Source organism: Schistocerca nitens, chromosome 10 (assembly GCF_023898315.1).
Source record: "Schistocerca nitens isolate TAMUIC-IGC-003100 chromosome 10, iqSchNite1.1, whole genome shotgun sequence".
In the NCBI taxonomy this organism is placed as follows: Eukaryota; Metazoa; Arthropoda; class Insecta; order Orthoptera; family Acrididae; genus Schistocerca; species Schistocerca nitens.
The window spans coordinates 92824633-92844052 of record NC_064623.1 but is presented as its reverse complement, the minus strand read 5'-3'; the positions used below and the strand labels follow the sequence as shown (position 1 = coordinate 92844052).

At 43.5% G+C, this 19420-nt stretch overlaps 1 protein-coding gene across 3 annotated transcripts in view; it reads left to right on the top strand.

Annotated features, from left to right (window-relative positions):
- Positions 1–19420, top strand: part of LOC126210607 (cuticle protein 6.4-like) — a 168183-nt gene that overhangs the window by 112123 nt on the left and 36640 nt on the right. Inside the window, exon 2 of one of the 3 annotated variants that reach the window (XM_049939900.1) lies at positions 10912–11307. The exons of the other annotated variants lie outside the window; for them this stretch is intronic. Within the exon in view, the coding sequence (XP_049795857.1) occupies positions 10912–11145 (234 nt within the window). The 3' untranslated portion in view covers positions 11146–11307. Of the gene's footprint in view, positions 1–10911; positions 11308–19420 lie in introns of those variants that run through there. 3 annotated transcript variants of the gene reach the window in all.

Here is a 19420-nt window from a genome sequence, read left to right as displayed (position 1 = left end):
ACCGTCCATTCTATGGTTCGATAACACGAGAGCGTGCTAAAAAGTAATGCCTCCCATTTTTTTTCTGAAAATTCTTAAACCTCTTTGAATGCAATCAAAGTTATTAAGTTTCTACATCCTTTCTTCACGTTTACATACTTATTTCTCAACAGTCACCCTGGAGAAGAAAACATTTCTCCCAATGAGAGACTTAATTTGTTGATACCATTACTGTAGAATGTTTGACTTTGTTGAAGGAAATTTTTGTTAACATGTTAGGGGAACAACGATTTTGTAAGCTGTATAAAATCAGTGAAAAAGTAGTGTAAATCGCAACGGTTATTTTATTAAAATGGCCGGTTTCGCGCTAGTAGGCCATCTTCAGACTGCACCATTAACTGTAGTTGACAATGCGCAGAACAGTCAATTGACCACAGTCGCCAAAACTGCAGTCGCAATCTAGACTTTTTTTTTTTTAATCTAAGGTGTTCTTTAAGTTCGGGAACGTGGAATTCAACGTTGTGACGTCACTAGCTCCTGATCATTCGGACTTGTTTGGCCACATGCGAGGCGGCTGTACCGCCTACCACTGCATGATATGACGGCGCATCACTGCTATGCACTTCCATAAACTCGGCATGTGCTGTTGAAGCGTTGTTTCCCTCTACAACTCAATAGTACCACACGATACTATAAGTAAACAATGGACTGACACATCTGGTTTCGCTCCTCCAATTCCGTGCTACCACTATGGCGCGACGATTTTAATGTGTACCGTCACAGTCACACTGGAAACACACATCTACATTCCATCTACATCTACATGATCAGTCGGAAATTCAGAATTTAGTGCCTGGCAGAGGGTTCATAGAACCACCTTATGAATATTTTCTCTATCGTTCCATTCTCGAACGGCGCGCGCGAAAAACGAACACTTAAATCTTTCCGGCGAGTTCTGATTTCTCTTTTTTTATTACGATGATCATTTCGCCGTATTTACCAGGGTCGTTCCGAAAGTAATGCCTCCTATTTTCGTTCATAGAAACTACAGATGATACATAGATCACAACAGCATAGCTAAATAGGGCAATATTTCAGCTACAGACAGTCATTTTTCCCCATAGTCACCACCATTCGTTATGCACTTATGCCAACGATGAACCAGAACCTGCATGCTGCGCTCGAAAAAATCGGAACCAGCTGCGCCTAACCACTTCCTTATGCTTTGACAACAGCATCCTAGTCCTGAAAATGTTGGCCACGCAGCCGGTCTCTCAGAGACCCAAAGAGATGGAAGTCTGAAGGCGCTAAATCGGGACTGTCGGTGGTAAGACAGTCAAGCCGAATCTTGTAATGAATTGCGCGGTCGCAAAACTGGTGTGAGGCCTGGCGTTCTCATGTTGTAGGCGATAGTTGGTCTTCCTCTCTGGCCTTACCCTGGAAATTCGGGCTTTCGACTTAGTGTCGTCTTGTAGCGTGCTGAACTGACAGTTTCTCCAGGCTCCAGGACATCCAAAGACAACACGCCCTGGCTGTCCCAGAAGACTGTGCACATCACTTTGCCTGCAGGCGGCTGTGTCTTGAAGTTCTTCTTTGGAGGAGAATTCGCATGTCGCCATTCCATGGACTGTCTTTTGGAGTCCAGCTCGTAGTGGTCACACCGCGTCTAATCTCCGTGGACGATGGTATTCAGAAAATTGTCCTTCAGCTTCATATCTGTCCAGCAGGTCCCGACAAATTTCCATTCGAGGTTTTTTTTGTTGTGTAACCATTCGCGGGACCCATCTCGCACAGACTTTGCGATGATCAAGATGTTACAACAATATAGCCAAGGGATTACAGCAGACGTTCAGCTTTGCACACAATTCTCTGATCGTTATCCGTCGATCAGCACGGATGAGTTGATCAAGACGCTCTTCATTGAGACGGATGACAGCTGTGCAGGGCGGTGGCTTGTAATGCTCACCCTTTCCACCACCTCAAAAATGCCGTAGCCATCGCCTCCCATTGCCCACGTCTATTGTATCGTCTCCATACACCTTTAGCAAGCGTCCATGGATTTCAATCGGCGCAGCTCCTTCAGCGGTGAGGAATTCAAGCCGGCCGGAGTGGCCGAGCGGTTGTAGGCGCTTCAGTCTGGAACCGCGTGACCGCTACGGTCGCAGGTTCGAATCCTGCCTCGGGCATGGATGTGTGTGATGTCCTTACGTTAGCTAGGTTTTAGTTCTAGGGGACTGATGGCCTCAGACGTTAAGTCCCATAGTGCTCAGAGCCATTTGAACCAATTTGAGGAATTCAGTCACACATTACTGCTTTATACGCGCGTCCATATCAGTCTCCAGTTTGGAACACTCCTACGCTGGCGCCAATTACCGCAGAATAAAGGAACCACCAGCAAATGAAAGAGGAATGTTCAAACATTAACACTACACCAATGACATCTGGCGCAGACATCCAAAGTCACCACAAAAAAGTAGGAGGAATTACATTCGGAACGACCCTTGGAAGTGTGCGTCAACAAAATATTTCCGCATTAGTAGGAGAAAGGTAGTGACTAAACTAACTTCAAAAGAACTCACCGCAACCGAAAACGCTTATAGTGCCGCTCCATCACAACATACCCGTGGCACTGTCTTACCTATTTCGCGATAGCGCAATACGAGCCTGCCCTTCTCTGAACTTTTTCGACGTCCTCCGTCAATCCCATTCATACAGATTCCATACCGCACACCATTATTCCAGAAGAGGTGAGACAAACGTGGTGTAAGAAGTCTGCTGCATTTTCTATGTGCTCCGCCAGTAAAATGCATTCTTTGCTTCCTTCTCAACATTATCTACGTGATCTTTCCGGTTTAAGTTGTTCATAATGTAACCCCATCTGGTGAGCAAGATGTATGAGACAGGCGAAATACCCTCAGACTTCAAGAAGGACATAATAATTCCAATCCCAAAGAAAGCAGGTGTTGACAGATGTGAATATTTACCGAACTATCAGTTTAATAAGTCACAGCTACAAAATACTAACGCGAATTCTTTACAGACGAATGGAAAAACTGATAGAAGCCGACCTCGGGGAAGATCAGTTAGGATTCCGTAGAAATGTTGGAACACGTGAGGCAATACTGACTCTACGACTTATCTTAGAAGAAAGATTAAGGAAAGGCAAACCTACGTTTCTAGCATTTGTAGACATAGAGAAAGCTTTTGACAATGTTGATTGGAATACTGTCTTTCAAATTCTGAAGGCGGCAGGGGTAAAATAAAGGGAGCGAAAGGCTATTTACAATTTGTACAGAAACCAGATGGCCGTTGTAAGAGTCGAGGGGTATGAAAGGGAAGCAGTGGTTGGGAACGGAGTGAGACAAGGTTGTAGCCTATCCCCGATGTTATTCAATCTGTATATTGAGCAAGCAATAAAGGAAACAAAAGAAAGGTTCGGAGTAGGTATTAAAATCCATGGAGAAGAAATAAAAACTTTGAGGTTTCTGCGATGACATTGTAACTCTGTCAGAGACAGCAAAGGACTTGGAAGAGCAGTTGAACGGAATGGACAGTGTCTTGAAAGGAGGGTATAAGATCAACAAAAGCAAAACGAGGATAATGGAATGTAGTCGAATTAAGTCGGGTGATGCTGAGGGAATTACATTAGGAAATGAGTCACTTAAAGTAGTAAAGGATTTTTGCTATTTGGGGAGCAAAATAACTGATGATGGTCGTAGTAGAGAGGATATAAAATGTAGACTGGCAATGGCAAGGAAAACGTTTCTGAAGAAGAAAAATTTGTTAACATCGAGTATAGATTTAAATGTCAGGAAGTCGTTTCTGAAAGTATTTGCATGGAGTGTAGCCATGTATGGAAGTGAAACATGGACGATAAACAGTTTAGACAAGAAGAGAATAGAAGCTTTCGAAATGTGGTGCTACAGAAGAATGCTGAAGATTAGATGGGTAGATTACATAACTAATGAGGAGGTATTGAATAGAATTGGGGAGAAGAGGAGCTTGTGGCACAACTTGACTAGAAGAAGGGATCGGTTGGTAGGACATGTTCTGAGACATCGAGGCATCACCAATTTAGTATTGGAGGGCAGCGTGGAGGGTAAAAATCGCAGAGGGAGACCAAGACATGAATACACTAAACAGATTCAGAAGGATGTAGGTTGCAGTAGGTACTGGGAGATGAAGAAGCTTGCACAGGATAGAGTAGCATGGAGAGCTGCATCAAACCAGTCTCAGGACTGAAGACCACAACAACAACAATGTAATCCCTAAATATTTATTTAAATTGATAGCCTTTAGATTAGCGTTATTTATCGTGTAGCCCAAGATTAACGAGTTCCTTATACTATTCATGTGGATGACATCTCTCTTCTCAATATTTAGATTCAATTTACACTTTTCGCGCCATATAGATGTCTTGTCTAAATAATTTTGCAATTCGTTTTGATCACCTGATAACTTTATAAGACAGCAAACGACAGCGTCCTCTACAAACAGTCTAAGACGGCTGCTCAGATTCTTTCCTAAATCGTTTATACACCGTAGGAACAGCAGAAGGCCACTAACACTTAGAAAACGATAGATACCACTTCCATTTTACTCCATGACTTTCCGACTACGTCTACATCGATACATCACAAGCCACTGCACTTTGCGTGACGGAGTTTACTAAGTACCACTACTACGCATTCCCTCCCCTGTTCCACTCGCAAATAGAGCGAGGGGAAAACGACTCTCTATATTCCCTTCGTATGAGCCCTAATTTCGCGCATCTTATCTTCGTGGTCTTGGCGCACGATCTATGTTGGCGGCAGCAGAATCGCTCTACGGTGAGCTTCAAATGCCGGTTCTCTAAATTTTCTCAGCAGCGTTCCTCGAAAAGAACGTCAACTTCCTTCCAGGGATTATCTGAGTTCCCGAAGCATTTCCGTAACACTTACGTGTTGATCGTACCTATCGGTAACAAACCTAGCAGCCCGCCTCTGAATTGCTTCCATGTCTTCCTTCAATCCGATCTGGTACGAATTCAAGAATAGTTTGTACCGGCATCCTATATGCGGTCTCCTTTACATGTGAATTGCTCTTTCCAAAAATTCTCCCAACCAGCCGAAGTCGACCACTCACCTTCCCTACCACAGTTCTCACACGTTCATTCCACTTCACATCGCTTTGCAGCGTTACGCCCAGGTATTTAAATGACTTCACTGTGTCACACAGGACACTAGTAATACTGTAACCGAACATTACAGGTTTGTCCTTCCTACCCTTCCGTACTAACTTACATTTTAGGGCCAGCTCCCATTCATCGCACCAACTGGAAATTCTGTCTAAGTCGTATCTTCCTACAGTAACTCAACTTCGACATCTTACCGTACACAAGTTGTTGCCCACTCTGTCCACCAAATACACTCCTGGAAATGGAAAAAAGAACACATTGACACCGGTGTGTCAGACCCACCATACTTGCTCCGGACACTGCGAGAGGGCTGTACAAGCAATGATCACACGCACGGCACAGCGGACACACCAGGAACCGCGGTGTTGGCCGTCGAATGGCGCTAGCTGCGCAGCATTTGTGCACCGCCGCCGTCAGTGTCAGCCAGTTTGCCGTGGCATACGGAGCTCCATCGCAGTCTTTAACACTGGTAGCATGCCGCGACAGCGTGGACGTGAACCGTATGTGCAGTTGACGGACTTTGAGCGAGGGCGTATAGTGGGCATGCGGGAGGCCGGGTGGACGTACCGCCGAATTGCTCAACACGTGGGGCGTGAGGTCTCCACAGTACATCGATGTTGTCGCCAGTGGTCGGCGGAAGGTGCACGTGCCCGTCGACCTGGGACCGGACCGCAGCGACGCACGGATGCACGCCAAGACCGTAGGATCCTACGCAGTGCCGTAGGGGACCGCACCGCCACTTCCCAGCAAATTAGAGACACTGTTGCTCCTGGGGTATCGGCGAGGACCATTCGCAACCGTCTCCATGAAGCTGGGCTACGGTCCCGCACACCGTTAGGCCGTCTTCCGCTCACGCCCCAACATCGTGCAGCCCGCCTCCAGTGGTGTCGCGACAGGCGTGAATGGAGGGACGAATGGAGACGTGTCGTCTTCAGCGATGAGAGTCGCTTCTGCCTTGGTGCCAATGATGGTCGTATGCGTGTTTGGCGCCACAATCAGGACTGCATACGACCGAGGCACACAGGGCCAACACCCGGCATCATGGTGTGGGGAGCGATCTCCTACACTGGCCGCACACCACTGGTGATCGTCGAGGGGACACTGAATAGTGCACGGTACATCCAAACCGTCATCGAACCCATCGTTCTACCATTCCTAGACCGGCAAGGGAACTTGCTGTTCCAACAGGACAATGCACGTCCGCATGTATCCCGTGCCACCCAACGTGCTCTAGAAGGTGTAAGTCAACTACCCTGGCCAGCAAGATCTCCGGATCTGTCCCCCATTGAGCATGTTTGGGACTGGATGAAGCGTCGTCTCACGCGGTCTGCACGTCCAGCACGAACGCTGGTCCAACTGAGGCGCCAGGTGGAAATGGCATGGCAAGCCGTTCCACAGGACTACATCCAGCATCTCTACGATCGTCTCCATGGGAGAATAGCAGCCTGCATTGCTGCGAAAGGTGGATATACACTGTACTAGTGCCGACATTGTGCATGCTCTGTTGCCTGTGTCTATGTGCCTGTGGTTCTGTCAGTGTGATCATGTGATGTATCTGACCCCAGGAATGTGTCAATAAAGTTTCCCCTTCCTGGGACAATGAATTCACGGTGTTCTTATTTCAATTTCCAGGAGTGTAATTTATGTATATGGAGAAAAACAGCGGCGCCCCCACACTTCCTTATCTCTAATGAACACTCGCCGTCGAGGTCAACATCCTGGGTTCTGTTACTTATGAAGTCTTCGAGCCACTTACATATCTGAGGAACCTATTCCATATGCTCGTACCTTCGTTAAAAGTCTGCAATGGGGCACCGCATCAAATGCTTTCCATCAAGTACCGGGAAATGCGACCTTTCTGAAAGAAAACACGAATCCAGTCACATAACCGAGACGAGACTCCATCGGCACTTAATGTAGTTAGAATATTAATTAGTAAGTCCTTTCTCAAGACTGCTCAAGGCGCCTGGAACTAATGCGAATGGCTGTGTTCGTTATATCTGTGATGTTAGACTCTTTGATACATTTCACCGCCATATGCACAGCTATCCCTGTTTCCTGCAGACAGGAGCAGAGATTTCCACACCCTCTGTCTTCTTTACTATCTTAGCAACGTGCACTGCCCTCCATATCTATCTTCGACCTTAATGCTCCTGTCTGAACAACGTGGCAGAAACTCTAGTTCCGACAGAGCAAAACCCTTACAGGCCCAATGCATCGTTCGGCCACATTCCCAAAGTCTGTATCAGTAACAGGAACCCGACTCTGGAATAATTCACACATTATATTGGAGAACTCGATAACATCTCTCGATTCAGAAGACAGTCAATGAAGTATCTACTAAGGCAACAATAATGATTATCATTGTCCCTGTACGGCCGGCCGTGGTGGCTGAGCGGTTCTACGCCCTTCAGTCCGGAACCGCGCTGCTGCTACGGTCGCAGGTTCGAATCCTGCCTCGGGCATGGATGTGTGTGATGTCCTTAGGTTAGTTAGGTTTAAGTAGATGTAAGTCTAGGGGACTGATGACCTCAGATGTTAAGTCCCATTGTGCTTCGAGCCATTTTTTTTTTTTGTCCCTGTACGCAACCGTTACCCTTGTACATCCTTCTTTCCAGCAAGATCTTCCTCATTTTCCAGTATACCCCATTGGTGCTGTCTCCTTAAATTTCCTTTCCGCAGAACTATATCAATAAATATGTATTATATATAACTATAAATACTTTTTATATCTGCCACTATCATTGTCTTTTATTGTCATTATTATTATTATTAATATTACTAATATCTCCATTAGTGGCAGCATCAGCTGCTGCTGCAGTAGTAGAAGTACTGCCAGTACTAACTTCATTAGTTCATAGTATTATTCACTCACATTGTCACTACAGACACTCAAATCATTTTAATATCACTTGTCATATTAAAACCGTAATTTCTAAGGTAACTGTTGCTGCTGTGGTCTTCAGTTCGAAGACTGGCTTTTCGCAGCTCTCCATGCTACTCTATCCTGTGCAGACCTCTTCATCTCCGAGTAACTACTGCAACCCATATCCTCCTGAATCTGCTTACTGTATTGTTCTCTTGGTCTCCCTGTACGAGTTTTACCTTCCAAACTTCCCTCCAATACTAAATTGCTGACCACGTGACGTGTTCGAATGTGTCCTATCAATTGATTCCTTCATGTAGACAAGTTGTGCCAAAAATTTCTTCTCTCCCCATGTCTGTTCAGTACTTCTTCTACCCATCTAATCTCAGGATTCTTATGTAGCATAATTTTTCAAAAGCCTCTATTCCCTTCTTGTCTAAACTGTTTATCGTCCCTGAAACACCTTCAGAAAGTACTTCCTAACACTTAAATCTACATTAGATGTTAACAAATATCTCTTTTTGAACGATTTTTTTGCCTTTCCCAGTCTACACTTTATAATTATCCTCTCTACTTCAAGCATAATCAGTTATTTTGCCGCCCAAATAGCAAAACTCATCTACTATTCTAGGTGTCTCGTTTCCTAATTTAATTCCCTCAGCATCACGTGACTTAGAGTACATTCCATTATCCTTGTTTAGCTTTTGTTGATTTTCATCTTATATCGTTATTTCAAGACGCTGTCCATTTCGTCCAACTGCTCTTCCAATTCCTTTTTCCTTTACTGTTTGTGACAGAATTACAATGTCATCCTTAAACCTCGAAGTTTTTATTTCTTCTCCCAGAACTATAACTCCTACTCCAAATTTTCTATGGTTTTCTTTACCCCTTGCCCGATGTACAGATTGAATAACATAGGGGATAGACCACAACCCTGTATCATTCTCTCCCATGCCTCTCTGCTCTTACAACTGCCGTCTGGTTTCTGTAAAAACTGTAAACAGCCTCCGTATATTTTATCCCTGCAACCTTCAGAATCTTGGTCAGCATTGTTTATAGCTTTCTCTAAGTCTACAAATCCTGTAAACGTAGTAACTATGATTTATATGTGAACACTGATCCAATATCTCGACCAGATGAGGTTACGCAAATAAATGAATAAAATAAAATAATAGGAATTAAAGTTTCCGAGATGGTAGTTAAGACGTTGACCACCCCTCGTATTCCTCAATGTCTTAATCCATGTCCAGGCGTTCTATCCCACCTGCTAATCAATGATTCCTATCGTCAGCTATTCTGCGGAGTTCTTCCTCACTTCTCATCACTGGACTGATGTGATTAGATTAGATTAGATTAGTTTTTGGTTCCATAGATCCGTACTGAGAAGATCCTAGTGGATGTGGAACATGTCACTTTTTTTAAAGCTGAAACAACAATACCAATAGTATGAGTATATACAATACATCATTTTTTAAAGCTGAAATAACAATACTAGTAGTATGAGTATATACAATACATCATTTGTTTCTATTAAAACATTCGTCAATGGAGTAGAAGGAGTTGGCCCCTAGTAAGTCTTTCAGGCTTCTTTTAAACTGATCTTTATTTGTAACTAATTGTTTTATGTTTGCTGGCAAATTATTGAAGATGAGTGTTCCTGAGTAGTGGGCCGCTTCTTGAACTAAAGTAAGTGCTTTTAAGTCATTGTGCAGATCATGTTTGTTCCTGGTATTGTATGTATAAACTGAGCTGTTTGTTGGAAAAATAGATATATTATTTAGAACAAATTTCATTAAGGAGTAAATATACTGAGGGGCAGTTGTTAGTATATCCAGTTCTTTGAAGAGGTTTCTACAGGACGTCCGTGAATTTACTCCACAAATAATACGTATTACACGCTTTTGGACTCTGAAAACTTTTGTTTGACTTGAAGTGTTACCCCAAAATATTATACCATATGACATTATGGAATGAAAGCAGGCAAAGTATGCAAGCTTTGTCATTTTTATGTCGCCTATGTCTGCTAACACTGGAATTGCAAATACAGATTTGTTAAGGCGTTTCTGCAGTTCTGTGGTGTGCTCCTCCCAACTGAATTTATTATCAAGTTGCAATCCCAGGAATTTAAGACTGTCAACCTCTTCTATCTGCTCTTCTTCATACTTTATGCATATGCTGGGTGGAAACCTCTTACAGGTTCTGAATTGCATATAGTGAGTCTTTTCGAAGTTTAATGTCAATGAGTTGGCTTTAAACCGTTTATTAATATCCATGAAAATATCATTAGCAGGTCTTTCTAGAACTACACTCGACATACTATTTATTGCAATACTTGTGTCATCTGCAAACAAAACGAACTCTGCTTCTGGCAATGTAACTGATAAGAGGTCATTAATGTGCGCAAGAAAAAGCAATGACACTAAAATGGATCCTTGTGGGACACCACATGTAATTTCATCCCATTCTGATGATGACCGATGACTTAATTCACTAGTCCCTTGCACTGACGCCCTTTGTTTCCTGTTAGCGAGGTATGACTTGAACCATTTTGCAGCGCTGCCCGTGACACCATAGAATTCTAATTTATTTAAAAGAATGTTGTGGTTCACACAATCAAATGCCTTTGACAAATCACAGAAAATACCTGCTGCTTGTAATTTGTTATTTAATGAATTAAGTACATTTTCACTGTAGGTGTAAGTAACCTTCTCGATATCAGAACCCTTCAGAAATCCAAACTGTGTTCTTGATAATATGTTATTTGTGGTCAGATGGTTGAGAAGCTGCCTGTGCATTACTTTTTCTAAAATTTTTGAGAAGCGCAGATGTACTGTAGACGCTGGTACAGATGGCCCTGACTCACCGCTGTGGTGTGTTCCTGCTTGCACAGGTCCTCGCCCTGTGCCTGCTGGCCGTCGTCTTCGCCACTGAGGAGTCCTCCACCAAGCAGAAGCGCGGACTGGGGTACGCGGCCGGCCTCGGATACCCAGGAGTGTACGGAGGATACGGCTACCCCGGATACTACGGATACGGCGGTCTGGGCCACGGCCTGGGATACAACGCTCTGGGATACCACGGCCTGGGGTACCACGGTCTGGGATACGGACACCGCATCATCTACTGAACACCCACTGGACTTCTAACTCCGAAAGGTCCTGACCTCTGACAGACTGGAAGAGGCCAACTACACCTGGCCTGCTCAATACGGGTGCCTCTTAGAGACCCTGTGTCTGAGATCTGTAATCCTTGTACAACTACTGTCTAAATAAAACACATTTCACTCTTATTTCACTCAGTTTATTTCCATACACCCTATTACACTATGTACGATGTTTACCTCCAGCCTACTGTGTCCACCATTGAACCGTGATTTATTTTCAAAGAATATTCTTAAGAATTTATTTTATTTACTAGCGATTCATCAAGAATATTAACACATTTAATCACACTATGTAAGCATGGAAGTAGTTGCCAGGGAGTAACTGATGAAATCATAACCAAATTCCTTTAAACAAATGGGAATTTTATTGACTTTAATAGTGCCTAAAAACATTTTTTTTAAAAGAAACAGATTTAAAATTATAATCAGAAAGCCCCCTCTAAATATCGAAGTTACAGTGTATTCAGAGGCTGGAAGAAACAAGTTTTGACTGTATGAGCTTTTGGGCAGAGAACTTTGCCGCTCCCTTTTGAGACGGCCGTAGTTACGACAAAACACTAACAGTTAAAGTATTAACCTTGCCACCGAGGGTGCAACTTGATTTTAACTTCTAAGAAAAGTCTTATGGCGAAAGGGTGGCAACTTTACGTACTAAAATGATCATTTAAATATAAGCCCATGAAATGCAATCTTATATAAAATTCTACAAGGTTGGCCAAACAATAGTTAAGATGGTCTACACTACACAGATACCGCCTCTCAAGATCATAAGCAATAATATCAAAGTTTCCAGAGATCAAAACATATTTCAGGTATTAGGCCGTTACACTCCAAGCAATAAATTCGTTAACGCACCAAATCCGACAAACATGACAGAGACAGCTACTAACGTACGGTAGATTGATAGGGACATTACCGAACAACCCGAACCACAGGTTGCTCTAACCCGCCCCTACTCCACAAGGGAAAAACGGACCGCCCAATTTATAAACAACCACCTTCCCGCAGGTGGGCCAACGAAGAAGAATGGTGGGACGACCCCAAAGAAAAACGGGTGGTGACCTCACCAAGAAAACAAGTAGAATTAAACAAGAGTAAATCAAACAACATATCACCATCACTTAACTTCTAATAAACTGCTATTTCTCGAGAAGACCTGGCGCAGCACCACGAAATCGCTCTCCCGAACCGTCCGCTGCCAGCCGCTTCAACGGACGCAGGAAGGCGCGCCGATCTCCCGTCTCACGGCGTCGCAGCTCGCACCGGCCAGACTGATGTCGTGGGTTGACTCCTGTTGCTCTCGTGTCGACCGCGAAGTCACTACCCCTCGCTATACGCCGCGGCCCACTGGACTCACGTGGCGACCTCACATGCGCCGACGCTCAAGACGGACCAGTCATCTTGTGTCTCAGTGCGCGACCGACCAATCGATCGATCCAACCGCCAATGACCGTTGCCTGAGCAAACTCGAGCAGACTGGCGGCCAAACGCGCAGAGTCAAATGCAGGAAGTCAGCCCCGATTGGGCGACCACTCGCTGAGTTCTCTTACTGGCGCAGTTCAAGGACACTCATTTTGCCGGCTTTAAAGGTTGATCTGAACGACAGACATACTAGCACTCTGAACGACAGACACCAACTAAGAAATGCGGACAAGAGACAGACTAGCAAGATGGGAACGAGAGACTGACCCAGACTGACCGACTGACCCTTCTAACGAGCTCATAGCGCCTCTTAAATGCACGTGAACAGGCAACCATTCCCCCTTTCCCACTAGAGGGAGACACCAAAGCTGTGATTGCAACAGCGGCGTCACCGCCAGAAACTGAGGGCGACTGCTTCACACTACGCACTGCGGCGCGCTCTTCAAAACAACAATTTTTACCACGGCTCAACCATTTGTATTATTAAAAGGCTTGATGGTTGGAGGCTAGACGATAGTCGAAGACAAGGTAAAAAGTATCTGGAGCTTCAGGGTTCAGGAATTTCACTGTCAGCCATCAAAGTCATGGAGTACAGAGTGAAATAGGAGCTGAAATGCACAGTTGATATCTAATACCACAAGGGAATGGTCGATAGTGTCATGTCGAAACCCTCCCCGCCATTTTTTTTATTTTTCTCGCAGGAAAAATACACCTAAATAAGTTGCTAAGATGAACTGCCAGTATTTTTAGTTTTAATGTAAAAAGTTACTAATGCTGTGTGGCACTAGGGGGCTGAACGTGTACGCCGCTACAGATGGTGCTGCAGGACTGGCTCTTGGCCTCGGATGGCTGCGCATGACATAAACACATCGCACGTCACGATCTGATATGGGCACAATTGTTCACAAGAACGACTCCCTTGAATTTTCTCATTTTATGTCAAGACACAAGAAAAGAAGGAAAGAAGGAAGATTGTTGTTTTATGACCATTTCACTGTTGCAATAATTCGCTACTGGATGGGAAGGATGTGGCCTTTTAACGAACCTTCCCGGCATTTGTCACACAAATCTGCACACACACTTTTTAACATGGTCAGGCTGCAAATTGCCCTTTTAAAAGTCACAGAAATAGATGTAACACCAATATCATGCACTTTTCCGATGCAAGATTCCATCAGACTGGACCTTCCCCCTCCAGGCAATGAACCAATAAGAAACTATCCACAAGAAGTTTCCCAGTTGTGCGCCTAATCACACAAGCCATTTTGGTACTTGTCGAGCACTCACTGATAACTTCTGTCCCAAGGTCAACTTAACCAGTAATTTTATTATTATCATACTCCATATTTTCCTTTAAGCACATATCACCTATGCTAAGAGTCCTATGCTCAGAGCTGCTATTGGTACTGTTCCCTTTCGTCTATAGTATTTTTATTTTTCCTTAATTATATTGAAGCATTCATGACCAAACCCTGGTTCACAGTTTAATACACCAAGATCTGATGTTTGTAAGACATGGTAAGGGATTACTAAAGTTCAGTCTAACAAACTGACATGGTCATTTTAATTGAAACAACTGTAGGTTTTGGTGAAACATTGTAATTAACATTCTTTTTAGCCTTGTTTTACAATTTATTGTTAATGTTATTGCACAACCTAAGTTATAAGTCCATTTTCAAGTACATTACCGATTCCCAAAGAAGATAATGCACAGATAAACATGATGACAAAGCAAAGATAACCATATCAACTTCTTAAGGTATCGATCTACAGCTTAATGTACAATTACGTCAGTGACCAATTTTAACAAATTACAAAAGAATGGTTCAAATGGCTCTGAGCACCATGGGACTCAACATCTGAGGTCATCAGTCCCATAGAACAGAACTACTTAAACCTAACAAACCTAAGGATATCACATACATCCATGCCCGAGGCAGGATTCGATTTGGTTGTTGGGTTGTTTGGGGGAAGAGACCAAACAGCGAGGTTATCGGTCTCATCGGATTAGGGAAGGATGGAGAAGGAAGTCGGCCGTGCCCTTTTGAAAGGAACCATCCCAGCATTTCCCTGGAGCGATTTAGGGAAACCACGGATGGCCGGACGCGGGATTGAACCGTCGTCCTCCCGAATGCGAGTCCAGTGTGCTACCACTGCGCCACCTCGCTCGGTGCAGGATTCGAATCTGCGACCGTAGTGGTCGCGCGGTTCCAGACTGAAGCGCCTAGAACCGCTCGGCCACCCTGGCCATTATTACACATTGACTAATTATACTACAATGATTGGACTGAAGTTATCCATTAGCAAAAATATTTTTAACTATAATGGACTGGGGCCCAAAGTTTTGCTTCTATCCTGGCGTTGTGATCTCATCTAAAAGAGGTGAATATTGTACTACGTTTCCTCGTTTAATAATAGGTGTAGGGACATACACATCTGTTTTTAATTTCTAAAATTCGTAATTAGTTGAGCTTGGCCCCCTTTTCCTCTGTGTGTAGTACTTTTACATCTACTTCTTTTTCCTTCGACTCTTCTCTCAGTTTTCTTTTGCGTGGTGACGGATCTGCTCTACCAGGCTCATCACAACTTGACGACGAACTGCAATGTTTTATCACCAGCATGTGCAGCAGCAGATGGCTTCCTCGAAGTGAGTTTTTTCTGAAAATACATTGGATACGGACCCAATACAGTGGGAGCAGCTCCCTCTCCAAGTCTCCTCGCCTGATCAGTGAGACACATGTCTTCTTCATGAAAATGCTGGGATCAAACACCTGAAGCATTTGTAGGTGACCAGTTCTCCCTCAAAACTGCTTTTACCCAAGCATCCCTTAATTCTCTCCTTTATGGAAATCTGAAATATCGTGCCGGCCGGAGTGGCCGAGCGGTTCTAGGCGCTACAGATTACAACCGCGGCCGGCCGAAGTGGCCGTGCGGTTAAAGGCGCTGCAGTCTGGAACCGCAAGACCGCTACGGTCGCAGGTTCGAATCCTGCCTCGGGCATGGATGTGTGTGATGTCCTTAGCTTAGTTAGGTTTAAGTAGTTCTAAGTTCTAGGGGACTGTTGACCTCAGCAGTTGAGTCACATAGTGTTCAGAGCCGTTTGAACCCTTTTTTTAAAAAATATCTTAATATTTACGAGATAAGAAGGAATAAAAACATAACTAAGAGCAAGGTGACTTTGCCATTGGTTAAAAAAAAAACATTATTAAGCTAGAGGTGTTGCTACAGGATTTGTTAAGACCTGTGAAATATACGTAACATATTTAAACACTGATCGTACTTCAGGTAACACAAACTCTAATGTAATAATTATTTAGGCTTACATACAGTTTATAATCAAATATACATAGTTCTTATATTTTCCAATGTCTGCAGAAACAAACACTGATAACGAACTTGCAGCTGTGCTAAATTTTATGAAATTTATTTGCAGCTGGAAAATCTTTCTGACATTAGGAGCAGCAGCATGAAGACATTACCCACTGGTGACACATGAAAATTTGTGCAGGAACAAGACTCGAAACCGGATTTCACGCTTGTCGTTAGCAGTCGATTTAACCACTTCACATACCCGACCACACTTCCAGGACTGACCCAACTGTCTAACATCCGATACGTTTGTCACCTTGAAACCCTGTCATAGCAGGATGTCATGCGAAAGTTTGGGTCGGTCCTGGAATGTGCTCGGATAGCTGAAGTGGTGAAGACTAGCACTTGTGACAAGGGGAAAATCGGGGTTCCAGCCATGGTACGGCATGAACTTTCATGTGGTAGCAGTAGGCAATATCTTCAGACCTGATGCAGCTAACCTCAGAAAGATTTACATCTACATACAGGGTGGCAATTATTGAATTATATGACAGAAAATGGTCATAATCTCTGAACGGTTAGTTTTACAACGTTCAAACTGCACGGTTGGCTGCGGGGCACGGGGCACGATGGGAATTAATACACTGCTGGCCATTAAAATTGCTACACCACGAAGATGTGCTACAGACGCGAAATTTAACCAACAGGAAGAAGGTGCTGTGATATGCAAATTATTCACAGAAGGTTGGCGCCGGTGGTGACACCTACATCGTGCTGACATGAGGGAAGTTTCCAACCGATTTCTCATGCACAACAGTTGACCGGCGTTGCCAGGTGAAACGTTGTTGTGATGCCTCGTGTAAGGAGGAGAAATGCATACCATCTCGTTTCCGACTTTGATAAAGGTCGGATTGTAGCCTATCACGATTGCAGTTTATCGTATCGCGACATTGCTGCTCGCGTTGGTCGAGGACCAATGACTGTTAGCAGAATATGGAATCGGTTGGTTCAGGAGGGTAATACGGAACGCCTTGCTGGATCCCAGTGGCCTCGTATCACTAGCAGTCGAGATGACAGGCATCTTATCCGCATGGCTGTAACAGATGGTGCAGCCACGTCCCGATCCCTGAGTCAACAGATGGGGACGTTTGCAAGACAACAACCATCTGCACGAACAGTTCGACGACGTTTGCAGCAGCATGGACTATCAGCTCGGAGACCGTGGCGGCGGTTACCCTTGATACAGCATCAGAGACAGGAGCGCCTGCGAGGGTGTACTCAACGACGAACCTGGGTGCACGAATGGCAAAACGTCATTTTTTCGGATGATTCCAGATTTTGTTTACAGCATCATGACGATCTCATCAGTGTTTGGCGACATCGCGATGAACGCACATTGAAAGCGTGTATTCGTCATCGCCATACTCGCGTATCACCCGGCGTGATGGTATGGGGAGTCATTGGTTACACGTCTCGGTCACCTCTTGTTCGCATTGACGGCACTTTGAACAGTGGACGTCACATTTCAGATGTGTTACGACCCGTGGCAGGTTGCAGGTCCTGTACGGGCCTTTCAGTATACAGAAAATGTTCAACTGCTGCCCTGGCCTGCGCATTCTCCAGATCTCTCACCAATTGAAAGCGTCTGTTCAATGGTGGCCAAGCAACTGGCTCGTCACAGTACGCCAGTCACTACTCTTGATGAACTGTGGTATCGTGTTGAAGCTGCATGGGCAGCTGTACGTGTACACGCCATCCAAGCTCTGTTTGACTCAATGCCCAGGCGTATCAAGGCCGTTATTACGGCCAGAGGTGGTTGTTCTGGGTACTGATTTCTCAGGATCTATGCAACCAAATTGCATGAAAATGTAATCACATGTCAGTTCTAGAATAATATATTTGTCCAATGAATATCCGTTTATCATCTGCATTTCTTCTTGGTGTAGCAATTTTAATGGCCAGTCGTGTACTTTTATTACAGTTCGTGATCATTACTTATTATGGGGTTGGTACTTGTAGTCAACATTTTGTGATTTGGAATAACTTGGTGCGTTTAAATTGCAAATTCCCTAATTCTACTAATACTGCTTGGGATATACATTTTGAGCTGTGTTGTGTATGCACTTAAAAGGACTGTTGTGAGCGAGAAGCAAACTTGAGTGTATAATCTTTTTCATTTCCATTGTTACGAAGTGACCATTATTTATATTGCGTGATTTGTTGGATTTTGTAGTGAGTGCAACTTTAATTTGTGTGATTCTGTTTTGTAGAATGTTTTTCGTGGCAGCATTTGTGATTCGGTTGTTACAAGAAGTTGCTAGCTGTGAATTGCCACCTCGTTAATCAATCATTTATTGACAGATGTGTTTGTCTGTCTGTAGCAAGTAAGAGACAGCAACTGTAGCTTGTTAGTACAAAAACTGTTATGCAGAAATTTGAATAGGAAAAAAGGGCAGTCATGTTTTACTATAAATTTATTTTATAGTATGTTTGAAGATAATTCTTTTGAGCTGTTTTTATTCTGTATGAATCAAATTAGGTATCACACAGCTGGCAGAAATGACTGTTGAGCTCGTAATAAACTGTATGTGTGAAATAATTCGTGTAGGTTTGTGAGTGATGTGTTAAATTGTTTATTTGTAAGTTGTTTTGAAGATCTGCATTTTGGTGTTTTCACCTTATGTTGAAACAAAACAGTATTCATGAGGTCTTGATGACTGCACATGATATATAATATACCTTTTACTAACAGTACCTTTATGTAATGTTTAAGAGAGGGGCTGGATGTTCTCCTGGAGAAAGTTTAAAAAAATTTTTTTCTATTGCTGAAATTTCCTTTAAACTGTTAATTGTATTAACTTGGATGTATAACCAATTATTGTTAAATAATAAATTTGTGTCAACAAGGTTTGGACCAAATAAATGTGCCTACACCTTCCCCATCCTGTACATAACATTAATGCAGTTGTTACCGTTTATAGTTTAGCCAGGTAAAACGGTAACAAACAAATCGATACCCAAATTATTAATGACAGTTTTTTTCTTTTAATAAGCGACAGAATCACGGTTCTTCAGAGAATTCCTGTATTTTTTGAATTGCGAGTCCTTTAGGTCACTAACCCCAAAGGAGGATACAAGTATTAGTTTAGCAGAAAGCATTTAGTTTTCTGATGATGTCTCAACAAAACGCACGAAAAGTTTTACTTCGCTTTTATAGGAAAAAATGGCATCTGCTTTTATCGACAAAGTACTACTTTTAGACAATTTTTTTGCCTTAATTCAGCGCAGATAGCGAAAGAATGACAACTTCTAGACAATGTTTTTGCCTTAATTCAGCGGAGATAGCGAAAGAATAACAACACAAGAAGCATAAAAAAGCTTCAAGAGTTTTCATATGAAAATTCGGAAGCATTACTTTTCAGCATGCACTTGAAATGCTTTCTTTCACATGTATTTCTTGCAGCAAATGCTGCACAAGATTTCATCACTGTAATAAAGAAACGTTTAC